The sequence below is a fragment of the Gobius niger genome (genome assembly GCF_951799975.1).
Source record: "Gobius niger genome assembly, chromosome: 9".
NCBI classification, from domain to species: Eukaryota; Metazoa; Chordata; class Actinopteri; order Gobiiformes; family Gobiidae; genus Gobius; species Gobius niger.
Window position 1 is genome coordinate 4,413,745 of NC_136860.1, and position 25,902 is coordinate 4,439,646.

The 25,902-nt window shown below is 42.4% G+C and overlaps 1 protein-coding gene across 1 annotated transcript in view; it reads left to right on the forward strand.

Annotated features, from left to right (window-relative positions):
• Positions 1-25,902, forward strand: part of pms1 (PMS1 homolog 1, mismatch repair system component) — a 39,918-nt gene that overhangs the window by 7,551 nt on the left and 6,465 nt on the right. The window contains exons 6-10 of the mRNA XM_079562879.1: positions 595-711; positions 9,678-9,800; positions 11,629-11,772; positions 13,698-14,479; positions 24,879-25,319. Coding sequence (XP_079419005.1) covers positions 595-711; positions 9,678-9,800; positions 11,629-11,772; positions 13,698-14,479; positions 24,879-25,319 — 1,607 coding nt within the window. The remainder of the gene's footprint in view (positions 1-594; positions 712-9,677; positions 9,801-11,628; positions 11,773-13,697; positions 14,480-24,878; positions 25,320-25,902) is intronic.

A 25,902-nucleotide genomic window follows, 5' to 3' on the forward strand; every position in this document is an offset into this window, starting at 1 on the left:
TCGGATGCCTCCTGTTCCAGGCATCTCCTAGTGGGACAAGGCCTCGTGGTAGGCCCAGGACACGCTGGTGGTACTATGTCTCCGAGCTGGCCTGGTGTCGCCTCGGGGTCCCCCCAGAACAGCTGGAGGAGGTGTGCGTGGATCGGGAAGTTTGGGCATCTCTGCTAAGACTGCTGCCCCGTGACCCAGCCCCGGATAAAGCGGAAGAAAATGGATGGATGGAAATAAATAAAGACTTTTTTTTTTAAAGGCAGCAAATAATCGTTTGAATAATCGTGATTTCAATTAGGACTAAAATAATCGCGATTATTATTTTTTCATGGCAGCCCTTCTTCACGGGTCTCCTATACCAGCACCAGTGTCCAGGCTCCAGGGGGAGACGTTTTTGTCCTAGGCTTTGTTTGCAAAAATGTGATAATATTCTTCTTCTGCTTCTTGTGTCATGGATATTTTCTCTCCTATCGCAAAGACAATAATTTATCGATATATTGTGCAGAACCTGTGAATAAAGTGCATTACTCAAGAACTAGGGATCCAGTTGCCAGATCACAGAAGCTTATTCAGTCGTGTGTTTGGTCTGTGCTCGTGTTGCAGGTGATGCTTTGGCAGAAATCCAAGATGGCCGACCACAGAAGTGCCCTGGTGGCAACTCTGGGGCCCAACGTCGTGTCCCACCTGCAGCCCTTCCACCATCGACACGAAGATCCAGAGGTACCGGCTCGTTATAGCATGTCCTGTGGCCACTCCCATTAAGGAAGTGAAAGCCACTTTATGGAACATTCCACTTTATAAACTGCCTGAATGAAGAAGGTCACTCACTCTAATAGCTTTGATTACAGCACATTCGCTTCTGCAGTGTGAAAAGATTCAGTGTTTCATTCACTTTCTCACCAAGATCTTAGTATTGATGATGGGAGAGTGTGACCACCGTGCAAAGCCTTGTCCAGCACATCCCAAAGATTCTCAATGGGGTTAAGATCTGGACTCTGGCGGCTGATCCGTCTCTCATATTAACAACAAAAAAGCCACAAAGACACAACACCAAAGCAACGAATAAAAGCAATGACAAAAGAAACAAAAACGAGACAAAAAAGTGACAAAAACACAACGACAAATCAATGAAAAAAGCAACAATAAAGCCACAAAAAGCCACAAAAAAAGTAATGAACAAAATTGTGACCAAAATGCGGCGACAACGTGACAAAAAGTTACAATCACTTTTATAGGTATTTCAAATGAGGTGTTACACTGTTGCTCTCCAGTTGAGAGGTTTTTAGATTTGAGTAAAGCTGAACTGGAGAAAATGCGGTTAAAGGGACTATACAGAGTTTAAAAATGTTAAAGCTAAGTATTTTCTTACTGTCCTAATGTGTAGAATGAGCCCAGACCTGCTTAAAGGAACAGGCCACTGTTTTCACGTACTGAGATATGTTCTTACCTGAGCTTAGACGAGTTCATGTGTACCTGTCTGGTGTCCACACTGTAAAGTGAAGATATTACTGCGCGGATGTCGAACTACTCCTGGTATTATTACACCTTATGATATAGTTCCCCTTTTTATCCGCTTAGAAAATCCACATTGTTTAATTTTGTGTAATTATACTTTATCGTGTAACACTTCGCTTAACCATATTTAAATCGGGAAAACATGGAAGAGCTTGGTAGCTTCTATCTTCACCTGGTGACTGAGGACATTATTATTATTTTACAAGACGCTTTATGACCATTTCTCTGCAGGTTTTGTGATTAAACTGTGAGTTTTGGTTCACAGTGAGCATGTTTTAACGCGTGTACATTTGCATTTGAGAGAACATAGAAATAGCTCGTACACTTCAGAGCAGATCTAAACTCCTGTGTTAGCGGCTTTTATGCAAAATAAGACGCTGGAGGCTCAGGGAGCTTTGGTTACAGCCTGGACAATATTACCTTGAAAATTACAAACTTTGCACTTTTATTTGCAGCCTTGTACAAGGTTTTTGCAGGACATCAAAAACATTAGGTCATTAATCAGCTCACCGGGCATTACAATAAAAGAAAAGAAAAAGGTAATTTTTTCAAAGAAGTTTTTGGTAATATTGTCAGGCACAACTTTACCGCTATCTTACACTTTAACCCCCGCTTTAACCGAGCACTTTTTCTCCAGTTCAGTTTGACCCAAAAATAAAGTAACGAGTTATTAGAATATATAACTTTTATCACTAACATATTACTTACACAAAATAGCGGAATATATTAGTCATTACATTTCAAGTAACTTGAGTTACAAGTGCATTTAAATGTATGAACGAAAAAAAGCCAAACTCTCCCCAAATCACGGACACTGATGTTTCAGATATGCAGACTTAACTACATCGTCAAAACCAGGGGAAAAACAGATAACTGCATCTAATAATAGTTACTTGATTTTTCTACTTGATTTAATTCTATCAATGCAAATAACCTGCTACATTAAAACAAATGTTAACTATGGCAGAAGCCAAGTTTTAGTTGAACAAAAGCAGCAATTGCAGCAATATACTGCAAAATGTAAACAACACCTGTACGTGCAGTGCCTACAGTGACTTTACCTCATTTATTTGTTAACTCAAAGAAAATGCCATATTTTATAAATAAGTCAATTTTTAACATGTGCCTTTGTTGACGTCAACAACCTTTGCAAAAAAAGTTGAAAAAATGGGAAAGTTGATGCTACAAAGCTCTGTGATAAACACTAAGACACCACAACAGTGTTTGCGAAAAGAGTGAAACAGCGTCCCCAGTTTAACTCTGGTGGCCAAACGGTGTACTGCATCCATATTTACCATTGAGAATGAATGGGAGAGAGTTGGTATTAACCAGATGCGGCGCAAAAGTAGGTCACCCTCTGGTCAAAACAAAACAGAAAGAATGGGGGAAAGCGAAGGAAAAGGAAATCTCTGACGGCACTTTTGCTCTGGCTTTATTACAATTTTCAGTTTATATTTTTCCAAAAGTAACTCAAAGCAACCACCGAGGCAGTATATGCGAAGAGAAGATTACTCAAAGATGTGCGAGTGGGTCGAAACACGGCTCCAGGTGTATTTTTGCATTTTCATTATACTTTGTCAGTTTTATGTTAAAAGTTTCCCGTTGTGTCCAATCTTTCCCAGCTTGTAGTGACGCGTAAACCCTGTAGAGACGTGTAAACCGTGTAGAGACGTGTAAACCCTGTAGAGACGTGTAAACCCTGTAGAGACTTGTAAACCCTGTAGTGACTTGTAAACCGTGTAGTGACGTGTAAACCCTGTAGAGACTTGTAAACTCTGTAGAGACTTGTAAACCGTGTAGAGACTTGTAAACCCTGTAGTGACGTGTAAACCCTGTAGTGACTTGTAAACCCTGTAGTGACTTGTAAACCCTGTAGTGACTTGTAAACCCTGTAGTGACGTGTAAACCCTGTAGTGACGTGTAAACCCTGTAGTGACGTGTAAACCCTGTAGTGACTTGTAAACCCTGTAGTGACGTGTAAACCCTGTAGTGACGTGTAAACCCTGTAGTGATGTGTAAACCCTGTAGTGACGTGTAAACCCTGTAGTGACGTGTAAACCCTGTAGTGACGTGTAAACCCTGTAGTGTCTTGTAAACCCTGTAGTGTCTTGTAAACCCTGTAGTGTCTTGTAAACCGTGTAGAGACGTGTAAACCCTGTAGTGTCTTGTTTTGACCCGTGTAAACCGTGAGTGTCTTGTAAACCCTGTAGTGACTTGTAAACCGTGTAGAGACGTGTAAACCCTGTAGTGTCTTGTTTTGACCCGTGTAAACCGTGAGTGACTTGTAAACCCTGTAGTGTCTTGTAAACCCTGTAGAGACTTGTAAACCCTGTAGTGACTTGTTCACCCTGTAGGGACTTGTAAACCCTGTAGTGACTTGTAAACCCGGTAGAGACTTGTAAACCCTGTAGTGACGTGTAAACCCTGTAGTGACGTGTAAACCCTGTAGTGACGTGTAAACCCTGTAGTGACGTGTAAACCCTGTAGTGACGTGTAAACCCTGTAGTGACTTGTAAACCGTGTAGTGTCGTGTAAACCCTGTAGTGACTTGTAAACCCTGTAGTGACTTGTAAACCCTGTAGTGACGTGTAAACCCTGTAGTGACTTGTAAACCCTGTAGTGACGTGTAAACCCTGTAGTGACGTGTAAACCCTGTAGTGACGTGTAAACCCTGTAGTGACGTGTAAACCCTGTAGTGACGTGTAAACCCTGTTTTGACGTGTAAACCCTGTTGTGACGTGTAAACCCTGTAGTGACGTGTAAACCCTGTAGTGACGTGTAAACCCTGTAGTGACGTGTAAACCCTGTAGTGACGTGTAAACCCTGTAGTGACGTGTAAACTCTGTAGTGACGTGTAAACCCTGTTGTGACGTGTAAACCCTGTTTTGACGTGTAAACCCTGTTGTGACTTGTAAACCCTGTTGTGACTTGTAAACTCTGTAGTGACGTGTAAACCCTGTAGTGACGTGTAAACCCTGTAGTGACGTGTAAACCCTGTAGTGACTTGTAAACCCTGTAGTGACTTGTAAACTCTGTAGTGACGTGTAAACTCTGTAGTGACGTGTAAACTCTGTAGTGACGTGTAAACTCTGTAGTGACGTGTAAACCCTGTAGTGACGTGTAAACCCTGTAGTGACTTGTAAACCCTGTAGTGTCGTGTAAACCCTGTAGTGTCGTGTAAACCCTGTAGTGTCGTGTAAACCCTGTAGTGACGTGTAAACCCTGTAGTGACTTGTAAACCCTGTAGTGACTTGTAAACCCTGTAGAGACGTGTAAACCCTGTAGTGACGTGTAAACCCTGTAGTGACGTGTAAACCCTGTTGTGACTTGTAAACCCTGTAGTGACGTGTAAACCCTGTAGTGACTTGTAAACCCTGTAGTGACGTGTAAACCCTGTAGTGACGTGTAAACCCTGTAGTGACGTGTAAACCCTGTAGTGACGTGTAAACCCTGTAGTGACGTGTAAACCCTGTAGTGACTTGTAAACCCTGTAGTGACGTGTAAACCCTGTAGTGTCGTGTAAACCCTGTAGAGACTTGCTGCAGGTGCACGGTGCCCTTTTCTCCGCGCCTCGCTCTGATTCCTCCTGAGTGCTGCGTTCACTGACCCCGCGGCGTTTGGCTCTGACGGGACGGCGCTGGCACAGTGACTCTGTGCTGTGGTGTTTTGGGTCATGTGACTCCGGGTCCAGCTGGTTCGGGACAGATGTGGAGCAGCACTTTCTCCAGCTCGGATTAATCTGAAGCAAATCACAGTCGGAATGTTTGAACGGCTGCAGTGATGAAAATGTGCTGCATTTGTTGTATCACTGATATATAGGTCAGGATTTAGCCAAGTAAATATTTGTGTTGCCTAGAATTTGCTGAAATTGTAAATAGTTAATGATGTTTTAAGTAAATACAAATGAGAAGAGGTGACTAAGAACGTAAGGAATAAATATCCTGCGATCTGTCCATAAGAGCTGAGTGTCTGATACGATGCTTTTTGACAAACTGCCTTACTTTACCCTGAATGAACTGAAAGCACATGTTTAGTTTCGAAAAGTTATGCATTAAATAAAAGTAAAACATTTTGTAAAAGCTTCTTAAAAACTTGTTTAAACTAATTAGCGTCAAAACTGGTGTTTGCAATTCCAACTTTTATGCCCAAACCAATTTTAGAGATATTTTTCTCAATCCAGAACCAGGCTGTTTAAATGCACACGCCATAAAAAGAGATCGAGAACACGCGTGTTTCAAAACGTGTCAATGATGATGTTGAAAATTGACTTGAAACAAAGATATTTAGGCATTTTCCTCTTAACATAACAATAGTGTCTGTCCGGAGAGAAGAGGAGGGGAGGAGAGAGTAGGAGAGAGTAGGAGAGAGTAGGAGAGAGTAGGAGAGAGTAGGAGAGAGTAGGAGAGAGTAGGAGAGAGTAGGAGAGAGTAGGAGAGAGTAGGAGAGGGGAGGAGAGGGGAGGAGAGGGGAGGAGAGGGGAGGAGAGGGGAGGAGAGGGGAGGAGAGAAGACCCGAGCAGACCTGAACACTGTGTGGATCCGAACTTCAGACCTGATCATCAGCGCCCTCTGAGAGTTCACTTAAACCAAGATAAACTGAAAGAGCTGCCTCTTTTTCATATTTCAAATATGGCGATCATTAACTCACTGACTGCCAGCCATTTTCAAATCAGAGAGCTCCCCACTGCCAGAGCTTTTTTAGGATTTAGATTTTTTTTTTTTCAAAACCCACAGAAAATTTAGGTCTATGTCAACACGAAACCCACCAAAAGAAAGATTAGACTCTCTTCTTTCATCTAAAAAAAGTTTGTTTGTACCTCTTTCCATTCTTTAGTAATCGTCCGTAGAAAATAGGTGACCAAAAAGTTGAGAAAACGAAACACCAATGCTGCCACCTAGTGACTCAATAAAATCTTTTATTGAGTCACTAGGTGGCAGCATTAGGCAGCACAACTAAGATTTTAACACCTGACATGCTCAAGGCTTTGCTGCAGCTGTTCACATTGAAAAAACCTAATTGACGTCTATAGACGTCATTGGCAGTCAATGTTTGGATTTCAATTGTGCATTGGCAGTTAATGAGTTAGGTGCAAATAGTGCCGCTGTTTAGCGATTGTTTTCGGAAAATTGCAGCAAGCAGGTTTCAACTTGGACTAAACCTGGACTTACCCTGGACTAAACCCATGAAGCAGCTGCAATATGACTGACTGTGTTTGAAGAAAGTATGAATATAGATCGGACTGAATTTGTTTTTTAATTAACTCAAAATGAAAAGTATTTTACCAAATCAAGATTAAAATACATTAATAAAACTCAGACCAAAACTAGATCAAAGTTTATTATTAAAATCAGGTGTTAAAACATATAGACCAGTAACTTTTCACACCAACATTTCCCTTTCCAAAAACCACCAGGCTAAAACCAAGATCAAATCAGGACTAGATGGACCTAAATCGGGTCAAAATGGCCGACAACTATGTGCAAATCAGAAAACCAACTCATTTGTCACACTTCTACATTATAGTTTGCAGTTTTTCCCTGGGCTTTTTTCCTGGGGACAGTTTGAGGTGTGGGAGTGAATGTGACCCTGTATTTGGACTCTCAGCCGTACCCGTGGTGTAAATGAGGCCAGAGGTGCCCCTGTCGCCCCTGTCGCTCCCGTAAAGCGCCTGTAATGAGTTTGAGTGCAGTTCGGACGGAGAACCACATGTGGCCCGAGCAGAGGTCCAGCCCGGCCTCACAGACAGCCCGCGGCCACGCACAGAGATCCAGCCAATAACGCGGCGCCTTTACAACCTTTCGTTTACGGGGCTAGATTTGGTGCTGATTTTAAACAAAACAACTTTTTATTTTTCATCCTAAGTATATTTTAAGATTAAGTACTTTTCAAACAAAGCTTTACTGTCATTTCTGTGGCACTAAAAAGGTCTTCAATAATAAGTAAGGCAAGACGACTCAATGTGTCTCACAGTAACAGCAAACTCACAAACATAATAAAAATACAATAAAAGCAATAAAAACAAATCAGTCGATACAATTACATTAAAAATATATGCATATATTAACACATTGAGTGCCAAAAACGTGAAAAACTTGTTTTTGCATGTGTTTTTTTATTATTAATATGAAACTAGACACTCTGAAACACCTTATCTGTGATTTTGGGAACTCTGTGATGAACAGAAGTGAAATAAATGACGATCAAAACTCGTGAAGAGTCATGAGGATCTGGACATTTCATTCCTTTTTTTTTTTTAGTCCGTAGTGAACAGCTGTAAACCCGACACTGGAGCGCGTTTGACAAAGCAGAGCGGCTTTACATGGACAGATCGAAACAGTTGAGATTTTAACAGGGAGAGGAGAGGGGAAGAGGAGAGGGGAAGAGGAGAGGGGAAGAGGAGAGGGGAAGAGGAGAGGGGAAGAGGAGAGGGGAAGAGGAGAGGGGAAGAGGAGAGGGGAAGAGGAGTTAATCAGTGTTTCATAAAATCTGTGATTTTGATAAAAACTGGCCTCTGTTTAGCTTAGATTTCTCAGTTACCCAGGCACGTAGAACTGTTTTCACCTACGAAGAGCTTAGAGTCTCACCTTTCCAACGAGCCACAGCATGTGTCCATAGTTATAACATAGAATATGTTGTGGTGCTGCAAATATCAGGATAAAATGGTCTGGATTGTCGCTCTACAGCTAAATCCCCAAAACAGAGCAGCCTCAATGTGTTAAACTTACTTAAAATACAATCAGTTGCCATAGGCAGCAGCAAATAATCATGTTTTTAGCTACATTTTTTCCAGATATAGCATATCATGTATTGATATGACTCAATATATCGAACTTTGAATACTGTTCTCCAGTGGCGGCTGGTGATGTTTAAACCAGGGGGGGCTGTTGCCTCTACCTGCCTTCAATTATATTTTAGAAGATGCTTATAAACATTGTTTTTAACTTAAAAAAGAAAGTTATCTTTGGGGCATGTAATAATATCATTATTTTATGTAGAATATATTCAAAACTTATTGTTTAGTTTTATTCAACAAACCAGAACAAAGGCAGGAGGTGTTTCCTCTTTGATTTCATGTACAGTTTTAGTCCCAGACCTGCTATGGTTCCATTATGAGCCTCAGAGCCACAGGTTTAAACCCGTATAAACCGACAGACAAATGATCCGCTCAGAAATAATGTGCAGCTCACGTTTAGAAGAGAGTCCTCCTCCTCCTGTAGCACCTGGAGCTCCACCTCTGTTTCCCTCAGTGAATGAATGACGTTCCCCTCTCCTGTCGTAGCTCCTCCTCACGGTCCTGAATCTTCTCTCCATCAAATGTCCACGTCCTGGGACATGAGTGTCCAAGTCAGCGAGGGTTGTCCCAAAGTGTGAGATAAACAAGCAGTAGCTAAAACAGGCGAGCTAGTTAGCATCGCCATGCTACCTCCAGGAAAGTCCGTTTAGACGTGACTTCTGAGTGAAGAAAGTTGTCCCAAGTCCATTGGTTTGACTAAATCCTTTTACCTCCTCTCAGGAAACAACATGAAGCTTCTCCGGTCTCTCAAATGAGAAGTTTCTCCTCCGATCGTCCGTGAGCTCAGAGCTGCTCCAACAACGAGCTACTCGCGTTTGTTTACAGTAGAGCTTCCTCGTCTTTCACCTGTTAATTCTCCGATGGGCGCTTGGCCTCAGCGCCCATCGGAGAATTATTATTGCGCGTCTCTGATTGGTTGAATTAATGATATACAGTGACGTTTTTATACCATATCAGAGCGCCATTGGTTAGATGCTTGGGGGCGCTGTTCCTCGCCGCCCCGAGCACAAAACTACACATTTATGATGCTGTTACAGCGCTTACAGCACACGATGAACCAGGCAGACAAACTGACACGCTCCTTCACCTCCGCTCCCCCTCCCTCAGTGTAAAAAACACCTGTACATAAGAAAGTTATGACTTTTCTAAACTTAAAACTTTTTATTTTATTTGCAAAATTGATAGGAGGGGCGGCACCCACCGCCCATAATGGACCAGCCGCCACTGCTGTTCTCGTAACAGGCCAAGTGTTGATTTAGGCGTCAAAATTTACATGAAAGAATGATTTGACTAAATCTTCCCTCTGAAACAACATCAAACATGTCGTCAGACTTGTCATAATGAAAACTGTTTCACTTGGATTTTTTTCTCTCTCCAGATCATTTTAGATGGATTCCTTCCTAAACCTGGGGCCGACTTGAGTCTGAGCAGCTCCTCCAGTGCAGACAAGGCTTTTATCTACGTCAACGACCGGCCTGTGCAGCACAAAGAAATCACCAAGGTAAAAATATCAACTCTGAATGTGCAGCAGACAGAACATTTATCAGCACATTTTCTCCTGTTCTGCTTAACCCAAATCTAAAGGAGCTCACAGACTACAGGCCAGTGAAACGCCTCATTTGAAAGCTAAGACCTACAAAACAGACCTAAGATTTTTCCTTGTATTGTTGTCACTTTTTTGTCGTATTTTTGTGCTTTTTTTGTTGCCAGTTTTGTGGCATTCTTGTCGTTCTTTGGATGCTTTTTCCATTACTTGTCACTTTTTTGCTGCCTGTCTTGTTGCGTTTCGTCGCTATTTTGACGCCGGGTAAAGTCGAACTGGAGAAAATGCGATCGGTTCAGGTGGGGATTAAGAGGTTAAAGAGATAAATGTCAGTAAACAGCTTTAAATTTGATTCAAGCTGGCATTAAACAGGAGTATTGTGCAAAATCAACTTTTCTGAGCCTTTTACCTACGAAGTCATCCTCTCATCAAAAACAGACCTTTAGTTGTGTTGTTTTTATCAAATACCTACAAAAAGAATCATGCCCGCTCTTTAAATCTCAATTTCTTAAAATAATGGAATTGTTTCAGTGTTGTGAAGTGTCATACAGGAATAATTGAACGAACATTTAATCATTCCAGTATTTGATTGAATTTTTGTTGATCTTAAGAAGTGATTTATGCACAGATTTGTTATGTATGTGGTCATTAAAATGAAAACATTTGTAAGCTGCTGCCTGTGTAGACTATAATACAGGGGGAGGCAAGTTTTCTTGGCGAGGGGCCGATTTTCTTTATTGTAAATAGACCCAGGGCTGAATTATTTGATTATTAGCCCAAAGTAAAGCACAACACTGGAAATATGACCGTCCTAAATGAGATAAATGACTTAATATTGCTTGAATAAAAGTTCTTCTATGTTGAATTTGAGTCTGTTTGGACTAATCCAAGATACAAACACTAGCGCCAATGGAACAAGAATAAAACCCACTAGAAATCAGACAATTGTTTTTCAGTTCAAATGACACAAAATTATCTGAATTAAGAGAACAACTACTAGAGGTTTTACCTCATCTAAGACCAGACCAAATCTACTCAATCCTTAGATTTATTCTCTTAATTCAGGAAGATTCGTCATTTCTTCCTTAAAGGGACTATACAGAGTTTAAAAATGTTAAACTTAAATATTTTCCTCCCCCTACATGTTCCTCCATGTCCTAATATGTAGACTGAGCTCAGACCTGTTCACCACAACTGCCTCTAAAATCCTGCACTGTCACTCAGAAAGGTGTTAATTCGGGTCCGAAGTGCCGTCATGCACGAGCTTAATATACACTGCGTTCCAAATTATTATGCAAATTATATTTTTGTGTCAAAAAGGTAAAAAAAAACAATAATAATGAAACTCATGGATGGTATCGTGTCTTGGGGCTCTATGAATCACTGACATTAATCTCAGAGACCTGAGATGATTAGTTTTCAGGTTAAACCCAGTTACGGGAAAAACTACTGAAAAAGGATGTTCCACTTTATTATGCAGATCATCATTTTCAAGCAATATGGGAAAGAAAAAGGGTCTTTCTGCTGATGAAAAGCGTGAAATAGTTGAATGCCTTGGTCTAGGTATGAAAAACTTTGATATTTCATGTATTGACAGTATTTTTACCATTTTTACCCTCCCATTTAACTCTAATAATGATTTGATGATAACGGATTTGCCTACCCCTGCTATAATAGGTGTGCGAGCGATCTCTCTGTAATGTGTGGGCGTAAATGCCTGATTATGATGCACAGTGACTGATCCATCACACTCACGATGTTCCACGTTCCTGCACGTGTTCCTCAGATGGTCCGTCAGCACTTGGGGGCGCTGCAGGCGGAGGAAGCGAGGGCCAGATTCCCCACATTTGTCCTGAGAGTCTCTGTCTCTGCGGCCGCCGTCGACGTTAACCTGACCCCGGACAAGACCCAGGTCCTGCTCCACCACAAGGTACACGAGAACTACTTCATTTAAACTTTGGTGTATAAGTGCTATGTATGAGGCATGTTGTGTTGGGAGCAGGGGTGTGGTCTATGTGATACGCAGGTACTTCGTATAACCATAAGCCTGCAGGATTACTGTATGTCCACTACAAACTTCCAAAGATACTGTACGTATCCATCCTCTGTTAGTTATCCTCTCCTCCACACGGGTGAAGGGACGATATTCAGGCTTTTTATATATTGACACATTTAGAAGCATCAGACTCTGGATTATAGACGAGACATTTTGGCCAAAAATATCAGAGGTGCAAATCGGCATCGGCCCGAGAAAAACCCACATGGATCGACCTCTAAGACAGTGGTTCTCAACCTGGGGGTCAGGACACCCACAGGGGTCACAAGACGCCAGATCATGTAAAAATATCTTTATAATTATTTCATTGTCGAATGTGTGTGTGTCATTATTTGTTGTTAATAGAGTTTGGGAATGTGACGTCATATCGCTAAGCATTATGGGATTTGCAGCAATTGTAAACTAATGGAGATTTTAAAAGTTAAAATGCTGGAGTTATTGTTCACATTAAAACACTTGGACACTACGGTGAGTTAGCTGCTGAGTTACTGCTGGTAACTACATCTAAAGGAACACGGCTTATTTCTCCACTTTTTATCCTGTTTTTAGCTAGTGTTAGTCAGTGGAAATGTATGCAAACAGCTGCAAAGATGGCGGATCTCCATGGTAACTGTGGAATTTCCCGAACTCTATAATGCAGCACGGTGGCACAGTGGTTAGAGCTCGTGCTTCACTGCTCCCGGGTTCGATTCCCACCTGGACGGGGTCTTTCTGTGTGGAGTTTGCGTGTTCTCATCGTGTCTGTATAGGTTTCCTCTGGGTACTCCTGTTTCCCCTACCACTAAAAACGTGTACAATAGGCCAGGATGAATGAGAGTGTGTTTGAGAGGGCGAGTGGGGGACGACGAATGGAAATTAGCCCATGTGTGTTTATTAACATGCACTGACCTGACCAAATAAACCAATAAATTATTTGATTTATTTGATTTGTATTTTTTCTTTGTTTTTTAAGAATTATTTAGGCGAATGTCCCCGATTCCCACCGTGTGACCCAACAGTGGGAATAATTGGATACATAAATACGGTGGGGGTCCTGATCCCCATTGATCATTATAACAGGGGTCGTGGCTCCAAAAGGTTGAGAACCACTACTGTAGTAGATATATTTCTATTTCATTGATTGAAACCTTTACTATAATAATAAATGTTTAACTGTATACTGTTTGAAATGTTTCAAAAAATGACTATCAAATTATCGGCATAACTTACATATCAACCAACCCCCCTTCGTAACGGTATCAGACTCCAAAAATCCATATGGGTTGGGTCTCTGACCCGACACAGAGGCACAGGTGAAACAGGGCAGATCAGGAGTAAATGTACCAGAGCACAATGTCTCAGTTTTAAATATTATTATAACAACAAATGAAAACGGATTTTGTTTTTGCTTCTAAACAAGCCTTAAGTCCACTAATTTGCGATAGATAGATACACGAGGTGCAGTCGGGCTGAGGCTCATAGACTGAATCTGCAGCAGGGGCGGAGCTGAGAGAGGAGTCAAGGGACTGCCCCCCCTGAAAGAAAACTGATCAAATACATAGAACACTAGAATTACTCTAAATTAATGAATATACTTTATGCCCCCATTGCAAGACAAAACATTCTCCCTCTTTAACCCCTCAACCCATTTTCTCCCGTTCGACCTTACCCAAATAGAAGAAAATGCTGCCAAAAAAAAGCATGAAAAGAACAAAACACAACATTTACACATAATTTTTCTCTACAATGATCAGCTTTTCTACCAGCTCTTCCAAACGTCTTTCCCGCTCTTGGTTTAATTTAAACCCTTGATCTTCCAGGAGGCCGTGCTGACTGCGGTTGAAGACCTGCTGGTTTCTCTCTACGGGCCTCAAACATCTGCGAAAGTCCAACACGCAGAGGAGCAACCGGGTCTAAAAGCTCCCAAGGCTTCTTCTGATTCCACCAAAGAAATACGAGAAGATCCAACTGAGAAGAGTAAAGACATTGGTGCAGAAACTTCCACAAACTCTAAACCGAGAGCGTTAGTTTCTACCAAGGAAATGAAGAAGGGCATTAACACCGAGGCCTCGTCTCATTGTCCGACGTCGAACAACAGCTCGTCGTCGTCCATCGCAGACGACTGGATCGTCGACCAAATCCCTGCAAACTTCTCCCTTTGCGACGACGATGAAGCGACTCAGAATTTCCTAACGGCGGCAAATCTGGACGGAAATTCCCTGGAAAGACTCGGCGGCGGTTTGGGCGCTTTTTCCACGGAAGAGTGGAGCCGAGGAACCGCTTTACGGGACCCGGACTCCGACAAGCCGCTGCAGCCGGTTACGATCCTCCGGCCGAGCTCGGAACCCGCTAAAGACGAGGATAAAAGCTCGCCGAGTTCCTCCAGGCCGATCTCGAACGCGATCATCGAGAAGCGCGCGGCTCTGACGGCGTACGACGTGCTGGCGAACCGTGCGGTGAGGGCGCCGCTCTCTCCCGCCGCGCTGTTCGAGAAGGAAACCAGAGCCGAGGTCGTTTCGGACAATCCCAAAGCGAGTCTGCATCAAATCAACGCCGCCGTCCGGGAAAAATGGAAGACGCTGAGCCAGGAAGAGCGACAGAAGTGAGTTCATTAAGTAAACACTGCAGGAGAATAGAGAAATACTTTAATTTAGAGCTTTCATGTCAAACAATCCAGCTGTTACTACTTTAGATTCAGTCTCTGACCTTTGATCGGGTTTAGCCCTGGTTTAATGAAAACAGTGCAATTTATAAGAAAAATACTCTTTCGATGGTTTAAAAATATGTGTGAAATATTGTTACTTTTTTACACCATGAAGAACAAGGCAACTCTGGTAAAACAGACCGTTATTTGGCTGAACTCAGGATCTCATTCAGGGCTTGAAATTAACTTTTTTCTTGGTAGCACTTGTGCTCCTAACTTTGAAATTTAGGGGAGAAGGGAATTAAAACATACCACATGCCACTTCCAGCATTCTGTTGCATTTTATCCATCCATCCATCCATCCATCCATCGATCCATCGATCCATCGATCCATCGATCCATCGATCCATCGATCTATTTTCTTCCACTTTTCCGTTGCCGGGTCGTGGGGGCAGCTGTTGGAGCTGCTCAAATCACATTGCACCAGCCCCTTATGGCTCCTCCTGCAGGTGGTGGGTCCACGGAAGGACGGCCTCATGGTTCTAACCGGGCCTGTTGGTCTCTCATAAGGGGCTTCTGAACCACTCTTTGTCTGACCCGTCACCTAGGACCTGTTTGCCATGGGAGACCCTACCAGGGGCACAAACACCCGACAACAGAGGTCCTAGGATCATTCAGGTGCTCAAACCCCTCCACCACGTGGAGATATATTATTTTAGCTGTTTGTATTGATACTGCAATCTACAATATTTTAATGGGACACCAGATTTTGTGCCTCCCAACCATTAATATAATACACCCGTGCTCCCAACCCCTCTTTCTCTGCTCCGCCCCTGCTTCACTCACTGCACGTCGTCTCCTCACTCTGCACCTTCACTCTCCTCACTCTGTGCTGTGGAGGCAGCTGCATAACACGCGCTCCATGACAAACTCCTTTGCCAGGACCTTTGAACACGTGTTTCACGTTGCATTTGTGACTTTACGTTTTGTATTTTGCGAGCACGGCGATGATTCACTTTCAGCGCTGCACGAGGGAGCGAGTGGGTTGGACTGAAGTTTCGAGTGTCATTTGAGAGATGCCCCCATTTCGAATGAGTTTATGAATGATATATATTCCCTGTCACAATCATAAGGAGACTACAGTTGCGTAAATACATTGGCTGATTCAGTGAAAGCTGATGAATATGAGCGGTGCACGGGCACATACGCAGAGAACACGCACTGGGCTGGTGCAGGTCGGCCCCGCGCCTGTGACTGAAAGGACTGACGGCGGTGCTGAGCCTAAAGAGAGAGAAGATCGTAGTTTACAATATGCTCTCGAACTATTATTGAATAGAAAGTTTGCTGTTTGTGAAAACAATGAGGCAAGCTGTTTTTAAGGTAGAACGAGAAGGCTGTCTCTTAAGGTGGACCGGAGCATTTACGCTGGTCGCAAACATGAGAGTGATTCTATTTTTAGATCGCAAAGGCTTAAATTTGGGAGCATATACGACTAAAATGGTCGCAATTTCGAGCCCTGTCATTATACATTGTGTTTATTTAGTCAGTGTTCAGATGGGGCCATGACGGGACTGTTCTGCATTAGTCCTCGTTCTCTCCTGGTCACCTGAGGCAGATCGGCCTCTAAGGGCCTCGGACTGAGACGTGGAACTTCCTCCTCCAGAGTTTTCAGTAACACTGCGTGTCCGGTGATACGATGTGCGTTGTAGTGTAAAAGATATGTGCCTCCGATACCAACACCCCACTGTGTCGTCGCCGTGGAAACTGCACCTGAGCTGCCATCATGGATTCTCTCTCGCCAAACCTCAAGGAGCTGAGGTGTTGTTTTCATTCTTTTCCTGCCTTGCGTCTCCGCCTTATGAGTGATAAATGTGTTCGACAGTCAGAATGATCACGCCTCGCTTCCTTTGGCTGCCGACCAATCAAAAGTCACTGCAGGAGAAACATGTTTGTCGCTATAAACAAAACTGCAAACTATTTTCATCGCTAGAAACAAACGCTGAGTGTCTTGCGACCTGTGGGTCAGATTGTGTCACAGAATCATCCTTTTATCGCAGCGCGTGTTGAGGTGGTCAAAAAAGCCGATCCCTCGACGCCACTGGACGACCCGCAAGGAGCAGAGCTGCGCCCGGGGACCCATCAGGATTCAGCTATTGTACATGTTTTTAGTTTACAGGGAGAACATGCAAACTCGACACAGAAAGGCCCCGTCCAGGTGGGAATCGAACCTGAACCTCTAGCTTGGGCTGGGCGAAAATGGAAAAAAATGAACACGATTATTTTCCCCATATTGTTTGATCTCGATTTTCAATTCGATTTTTGTTGCTTAAAAGAAAAAAACAATAAATGTAAACGATGTTGCGGCCAAACTGAAAGCTGCAGCAAAAACAAACTCCACACTTCTCGCATCACAATAAAAACATCCCTCTGTCACCCCTTCACCTGGACGAGCAACTGTTTGTTTGGGCCGAGTGCTAAGTCTTAGTAGTAGTAAGTCTTACTAAAAGACTTACTAAAAAGTAGAGTAGTAAGTCTTGCTAAAAGAACAATCTTCAATAGTTTAAACTAAGACGACTGAGTGAACCTTTTTTTAAAGGCCTCCGCTCATCACCGTACGGCGTTCCTTTGTATTAAGCCAGGTCTTTACGGGTTTTGATGTAAATGGGAGCTGGATTTTCATAAAACAATCAACGTTTTGCAGCTTACGATTCGAAGAATGTAGCTTAATGGGGAGCGCCACATTATCAGAGAATGATTAAAGCTAAGCATGTTTTGCTGACAACACTATAAACGCCTCTCGCAGATTTGGATCCTGTTGCTGAACGAAGCTGAAATGGAATAAATGAGTCCCATGATGTTTAACAGCAGTTTTAGAAGTTCATTTGCAGCTCGAGGCTCATTTGCATGAGAAATAAATCATATGCTATATCAGGGTGTCTATGGGACATTCAAAAGTATTAAAAATCATAAATAGAAATCAAGAATGTCATTAAACAGCATTAAAGTCGGGCATTAAATCTAAATTTCATGAAAAATTGTTAAGTGATGTCATTTTCCAAGCTCAAGGATAATACCAGATTATGGTCAGTTCTCTTTCCTCTGATGAAATGTTTGCAAATCTTATGTTTTCTGTGATTTAAAATCTAGTATTTGGACATTAATCATTAAGTTTGAGAAGAAAACCACGCGTTGCTCCTGTATCTGGTACTTTTACTTAAGTACGAGAAGCAAGTGGAAATCTGGGCCGTGTACGTGATTAACAGCTTTTGTCTAATGGCCAGAGCTGGACAGGAGTTTCCACAGAAAATGACATTTGTTTCCAACTGCATGAATTAAACAGGAATCCTCAGACGTCCAGGTGATAAATAAACAAAGTCTCATAAATCCAGACAGATGGACATTTCTCGATGCAGATGGCCAACATTTAGTCTTTAACCAAACCATTTCTCCAGGACCAAAGTTAATAAAAGCACCAAGTTAAGGCCGTATCGATGGAAGCAGCAGCGCCGTGATAATTATGCATTACTTTAAACTGAAACAGTCTTTAAGAGGAGCTTTATATAAAGCATTGAAGGTCATGAAATTAATTGTGCCAATAAAAACATTACATTTCCTCTTGCATTAAGTCAAGGATTTTTTGAAAATAATAAAGTGTCTTTTTACTCCACATGTTAGTGGAGGTACAGTGAATTTCAGACTCTCAAACATAAGATAAGATGAGATAAGATAAGATAAGATAAGATATCTTATCTTATGGAGGTACAGTTATAGTCTGAATTTCAGACTCTCAAACATGAAACTGCAGGTTTGGCAGAACTTCAGTTTTGCTCAAAAGTTGCCTGTTTCAAATTTCTTTTCTTCTTAATTGTCCTTTTATTTCTCTTTGAGGATTGTTTGCTGATTAGCTTTTGTGGTCTTGGCATTAAAAACATTACCTTTAACTGGCTGCTCCCTGCATAAACCCTGTTTCAATATAATACTGGGCTTTTGGGCTCCTCCAGATGCCTTTGTGAAGATGAACGATCACATGCTCCACTCTGATGCTCGGCTGGTAGTGTTAACTGCAGCAGTCTAATACCGATGCAAACGAACTGCGGCTTCTTAAAGGGGCTAGATGCAAGTTTGCCATTTTATACTCACTACTGCCACCTCAGATCATACTTGTAACTGCAGCTTCTATATTAAGCTCATACATGACGGCACTTCGGACCCGAATTAACACCTTTTTGAGTGACAGTGCAGGATTTTAGAGGCAGTTGTGGTGAACAGGTCTGGCTCTTTCTACACAGTAGGACATTGTTGGAACATGTAGGGGGAGGAAAATACATTTTTAAACTCCATATAGCCCCCTTAAATCTGACCAGATCAACTACACAGACACGGGGAGAACATGCAAACTCCACACAGAAAGGCCCCGTCCAGGTGGGAATCGAACCCGGGACCTTCTAGCTGTGAAGCACAAGCGCTAACCGCTGTACTACCGTGCCGCCCATTTACTATGGATTAGACTTTATTGCACTCAAAGGGAAATTGTTCCCTCAGTCCCTCAGTCCCCTTCAGCTGCCTTCTCGGACTCATCCTCCAGATAAAGTCAATTTAAAAATGATTCGTGCTAGTATTGTGCTTGTGCCGGGTTCTCGGGCTGATCGCTCAGATACAGGGAGAACGTGGAGAAACCCCAACCAACAAACTACTTGTATTCTGTGACACCACATGGCGGTCATAGCTAGCCTGATAAACCACTCCCACTTTTTTCTGCTCGAAAGAAAGTGGGTGTGGCCATACACGGTAAACAAGTTGCTGATTGGCGGCTGAGGCCGAACAAATCACGACCGTCACAGAGACATGACAAGGTTATGACCGCTATGTTGTCGTTCAATTAACATTAACATTAACCAAAACTAATCAGGGATGAATAGTCGAGGATGTTGCCTTCGCGTGAGTTTATATTCAGTTCACATTTCGTGAATTGGGCTACAGCTGTGGTCATGTCCGCTAATTGCTAATTGGTTTATTTCACTGACAATCTGTGCGCGTTAGACCCATCCCAGACTAACTACATGCGTGGAATGGACAGGGAGTAGTATGGCAGAGCCAGGCAAGGTCAAAGCCCCTACCTTTCAGTAGACTGGAGACCCCTCGAACAATATTTATTTATTTCATTTTTATTTGGTTGGGACAGTGCATATTAATGAACAGATATGTATACATGCCATTTCGTTGTCTTTAGTTTTAAGACAAAATAGCTGAGGACAGTTTTGAATGGGCTCTCTGTGGTTTTCCCAATGAATCTTGCTGTCCAGCACGTAATTTAAAATTTTAAAAGTTAATATTTGCTTGGAATCTGCTGAATTCTCCGTAGGCTTCAATAGAAGTTTACACCAAGACGGCACTTCCTCGAGAGAAAGGCAGAGGCGCAATGAAAGGGCCGATGTAAACTGCTGCCTTGTGCCCACAAAGTAACTAGTATAAGTTCCAAACGCACCTTCATCACGTCACTGATGGTAAATTTGCTTCTTGATCCTTGTCTTTGTATAATGTGTCTCCATTCGTTTAAAGGTGGATAAAGATGAACACATACAGGAGAGAGGACCTCAGTGCATTCTGTCCATCTGAAAATGTCTAATGTAAAATGAGAGCAAAGTAACTAATGTTGTAGTTTTCCCTGTGTCAGCAGAAAGGCTGTTCTCCGTCCTCCTCTCAGACCTGCTGCTGGTAAAGAGCACTCTGACTTTGGGAGCGTGAGTGGCACATTTTTGGCTCTGGACTCCGACATAATGAGCTTCCGTTTGAGCCTCTCTGGATTACAATTATCTGGCCTCAATCTGAGAGTCGTCTGAGCAAAACAAACCGCGATCTGAGGTGGTCATTGAAGGAGGATGACATAAGATGACAACATAACAGCGCAGGTGGAGCTGTTGCTCCAAACGCATTCACTACATCAGACGTGTGGTAATCTTCTGAAGAACGTACGTGTAGAGTCAGCATTTCTGCATTTTTACTTCTACTAGAGCAATGTTTACTGCATACGTTTGATGAATACAAACATTGTGTTTAAACTTTGAAATTTTCACTTTTTTGCTTAAAATTGCCCCTTGTATCTATTGAATATCTTCGAATTTCAACATTTTTGTTCATTCCTGTTTTGAAGAAATGTTTGCTTGGTCTTAAAGAGGGGGTATTATGCTTTTTTCAATCACATAGCACCAGGCTATAGCACACTACAATGATGATGAAACCTTCTGTTGGTCTGTAAATGCAGTAAATTAGAATAACTGCCTTGTATAAAATTGCTCTCTCAAAATGGCTGTAGCGAATGTCTTGAAATAGGCCTCTGTCTCTTTAAGAACCTCTGACCCTTTCCAACACGCCCCCTCCACACGCTGTCTGTGGCATCAGTGGGGAGGGGGTTCTGCTGAGGAGCAGTGGTTGGTTACTCGGCTGGTGACGAAAGCTCGGAGGCGTCTCCAGGAGGTGGGGGCGTTCCTAGGAAGACTCAGGCAAACCTATACCTAAAATGGCCGCCATCAGAGTTTTTACAGATTACTCAAAATATACACGTGAATGTGCCAAGGCAACACTTCAGGCATGTTTTTAATGAGGGAATGACATAATAACATGATGTAAAGCTTGAAAAAGTCGATTTTGCATAATAACCCTCCTCTTAACTCCCACTTTAACTGAGTGCATTATCTCCAGTTCGGCTTTACCCAAGTCTAAAAGTTTCTTGACTGGGAAGTGGAACGGCCAGACTGACAAAACTGATCTAATTGGATCTTTTTCCGTGCATTGTTGCCGTGATGTTTTCATTTTTTTTTTTTTTTTTTATCACATTTATGATCTAGATTTTTTTTGTGTCATTTTTTGTCTATTTTTGTTATTTTTCCCACTTTTTCCATCGCTTTTATATTACTTTTTTGTTGCTCTTTTGTGTCTTTTTTGTTGCATTTTTGGCCACTTTTTTACTTGCTTTGTTGTTGCTTTTTTATCACTTTTTTTTATGTTTTCTTTTGCACTTTCATCCTCGTTTTCATCTAGTTTTTTGTCTCTATTTGGACGCTTTTTTCAAGAAGGTTTTAGATTTGGTTAATGATAAACTGGAGAAAATGTGCTCTGTTCAGGTGGGGGTTAAGAGGTTAAAGCCACACCGTGTAACATTTCTCAACATTTTTTTATTTTTATTGTTGAAAAATACCCCAAAAATGTACAAACCAGCGTGTGTTTGCTGTGAGCTGCTGCACCTTCACTGGGGGCGGGACGACTCTGGTGTCGCCATGGAGATGTCGACTAAAGGCAGCCAGATGGGAGATTTAAAATTAGGTCCTCATCCAAATCCATTTCATTTTATTAACATATATAATTAAGCCTGAGCGACATCAGGCCTGGCGAAGAGGCTCCTACTGTATAATTGTAAAGCAGCATCATGGCACAATAGCGCCACCTCAGTTTATTTTTAACATTGCGAGATAGGACCAGGCCAAAAGATGAAGTTTGACGTAGGATAAAAAAGATTGATACAGATATACAATACAAAAGTTTGGACACACTTTTTATGGCTTGGCTTTTCTTTATTTTCAGCATCTTTAACACACTGTAATTCTCACTGAAGACCTTAAACTCTGAATGAACACATGGGATTATGAAGGAAACCAAAGCAGGTGAAATAACTCCAAATATGTTTTATAATCTAAATTCTTCATAATGGCCGCCCTTAATTCTTGGCGTTTTCTCCATGAACTTCATATGGTCGTCTTCTGAGATAGTTTTCAACATGTACATCAAATCATAACAAGTTGAGTGAAATATTATTACAGCAACGGCGTCCGCCATATTGGTTGTAGGCCATTTTGGTTGTCGGCCATTTTGGATGAAAGCCTGCAATGCGAGCATCCGGCCTGTTTTTACACTTCGTACAAAATCTTTTCACCTTATTCCGGAAGTTCCCTCGGGCGCTGCCATGAATTGTGCCTTTGCCGTCACTCCTATTAGTTTACATAGGACTGGAGAAGTCAAGAGAAATCAGCAACTACACGTTTTAATCACTAAACATCAGATTTTAGCAGCAAACATTTTTCCTCGCTCTCCACTTAAAGGGATATTTCAGGATTTTTGACATAGGGCCTCATTTCCTAGTTATCCAGAGTGTTGCTGATTTCTGTAGATGTAATTCATGCAGTTCTATATTTGAAGAGTTTCGTAGGGCTAGGCTAGTGCAAGGCTAGTGCATTTCTACGGTATCAGCTAGCCTGCATTGAAAACAGCCTGACCCGCTCCACAGTGCACTTGAGGCAAATCACGTATAACATCAGACTAACCATATAAATGTCTGTGTCCATAGAATCATATTAACCATTTTGCATTTAAAATAACTTATATTTGAGCAGCATCAGCTTCGTGGTTGTATAAGCTACGCAGCGGCGGAGTGATCTGCCAGAAAATAGTCCCTCAAAATGCGATCATTCATGTGATGCAAGATCAGTTATATTCCAAAAATTACACAGACACAGTTTTTAATGCAGGCTAGCTGATACCATAGAAATGCACTAGCCTTGCACTAGCCTAGCACCACGAAACTCTTCAAATATAACAACTGCATGAATTACAAAAAATATCTCCAGAAATCAGCAACACTCTGGATAACGAGGAAGTAAGGCCCTCTGTCAAAAATTCTAAAATATCCCTTTAATGAACGGACTTCGCGCTGAGTCAATACAAAGAAAAGCTGACCCGTGCCCAAATGAGACAAAAGTAGGCGTGGCAGAATAAGGGCAATGGCCCCTCGGGCATCAGCCCTAATGTCATTTGGCCAAACACTGTGTTGAGTGTGAATGACTGAGTGATACTGTGTTTGTATCCACGTGCATGTCTGTCATGTACTAACAAATACATCAGGCAACACATTTAAATGCAGCCTCAGCATTCATAATAATTAGGTGAGAGGTGACGGACGCACAGATGTTTCCACAGCTCCTCATGTGTTCGACATTAAGTCTAATTGTCATGACGGAGTGTGTAGTTCCTAGAAATGCAGCGCCACTTAACACTGGCCTCAAGGAGCCAAGTATCTGCCACGTCATGTTCGTAAAGGCCAGATGGCTTTTTCCATACGCGCGGCCATACCTTATATAAGGGCCAGTTTTCCCAGCTTGCACTTCCTTTAAATAGCTTCACAATAATTACGACAAAATGGATCGAAATGTTCTCTGTGGAGATTTGCATCGAAACGGCCAAGACGCCGCCGGTACAGCCAGTTCTTACACTCATGGATGCACAGACTCACACACTCACAGATCATATTAGGAGCAGAGCTGATGTATGAGGACACGTCTAATATCCCCGTCATTTTACCTGGAAACACAACTACAATGTGACGAGCTGTTGCTGAGGTTCTGCATGACGTTTTTAAATCAGGTGGGCTGGGCGATTTAGGAAAAAAAAAGAATCTTGTTTATTTTCCTCATATAGATCGACCTCGATTTTTGATTTTTTCATCATAAATGAAATACATCTTGTTGATTAATGAAGTTAGATACATCTTTTATTCAAACCTCAGCTCAAACATAAACAAATACTTTCATCAAGTCTCATTTAAGGCACAAACTCTTCCATTGTCTCGTCAAAACTCCCAAACTATAGGGACTGTTTATGCCAAAGAAATCTAGAAAGGAATTTATAAAGTCCTATGACGATTATTGAGATTGAACAAAGTAGAGATTGTGATTTCGATTAATTGCCCAGCCCTAGGGGAACACAACATTTGGGTAGAATAATTTTTGGAATATAACTGACCTTGCATCACATGAATGACCGCATATTGAGGGACTATTTTCTAGCAGATCACTCCGCCGCTGCATAGCTTATACAACCACGAAGCTGATGCTGCTCAAATATAAGTTGTTTTATATGCAAAGTGGTTAAAATGACTCTATGGACACAGAGATTTATATGGTTAGTCGGGCGTTATAAGTGATTTGCCTCAGGTGCACTGTGGAGCGGGTTAGACTGTTTTTAATGCAGGCTAGCTGATACCATGGAAATGCGCTAGCCTTGCACTTCAAATATAAGAACTGCATGAATTACAAAAAAAAATATCTCCAGAAATCAGCAACACTCTGGATAGCTAGGAAATGAGGCCCTATGTCAAAAATCCTGAACTATCCCTTTAATATAGAAGCTGCAGTTACACATAAGACCTGAGGTGGCAGTAGTGAGCATACAATGACCAACTTGCATCTAGTCTCTTTAGAGTGTTGAAAATAAAGAAAAGCCGATACTTAGAAAGCGTCCTGTAAATGTAAAGCACTTGTTAGGTACGAGCTGAGTCACTTTTGCTGACGTGTCCCGTTCTCTGCCTCAGGTTTGAAGACCGAGCTCAGAAGCACATGGAGCACCATGAACAGGCCAGGGCTGCGTCGGCTGAAACCCCCAGACGAGTGTCCGCTCAGGGGCAGAAACGTAAAGCTCTGTCCAACCAGCAGCTCCTGGACGAACTGTTCTCTGCTCAGCCCCAGAAGAAGCTGAAGAACTCTGTGTCCAAGCCCTCTCGGACGGTCGGCTGCAGCCTGGCCTCGCTGCGTCAGAACCTCCCCCGCCTCGCCTCCTCTCCCCCTTCTGCTCCTCTGAGCCCCTGCCCCATCAGCAGACTGGCCTCTCAGGGCTCCTGGCTGCTCCTGGCGGGACACAAGCTCCTGGTGTTGAACCCGTTCCGAGTGGAGGAGGCGCTGCTGTTTCAGAGACTGATGGACAATAACATTCTCCCCACAGTGGCTCTGAAGGATCCTCTTCCCCTGACGGAGGAGTACGTATTACCTTAACAACAAACGCCTCCAAATGCACTCGGTTTGTAAAGTCTCCATGTGCCTTTATGAGAGAGTCATGTGATTTTGAACTCTGTGACGGTTTTTATATCGGTAGGATGGGTCCAGCCGCTACAGAGATGTTAACCATAAAACAAGTCCAAAAATCTGCATTTTGACTCCCATAGAAATCATAGAAATGCCTTTAGCTGCAGTATCTGTTCCTGCAAATGTTCAACCTGAGCGTGCCTCACAGCTCGAAGGTCCCAGGTTCGATTCCCACGTGGACGGGGCCTTTCTGAGTTTGCATGATCTCCCCGCGTCTGTGTAGGTTAGTGGTAAAAACATGTGCAATAGGTTAATCCTCTAGTCTAGGTGTTTCTGACCACCAGCCAGGCTGGAGGATGGGTCAGATGCTGAGAACAGATTTCTCTACAGAGATGAATAAAGTATAACTTAACTTAACTGTCTCCATATGAATATGGAAGACTAACGTATGGAGGCATGTTTTGTCCTAATCATGGCATTTAAAAGTCAAACCGCCTTTGCTCTTGCTCTGGTTGGTGGTGGTCGGAGGGGCCGATG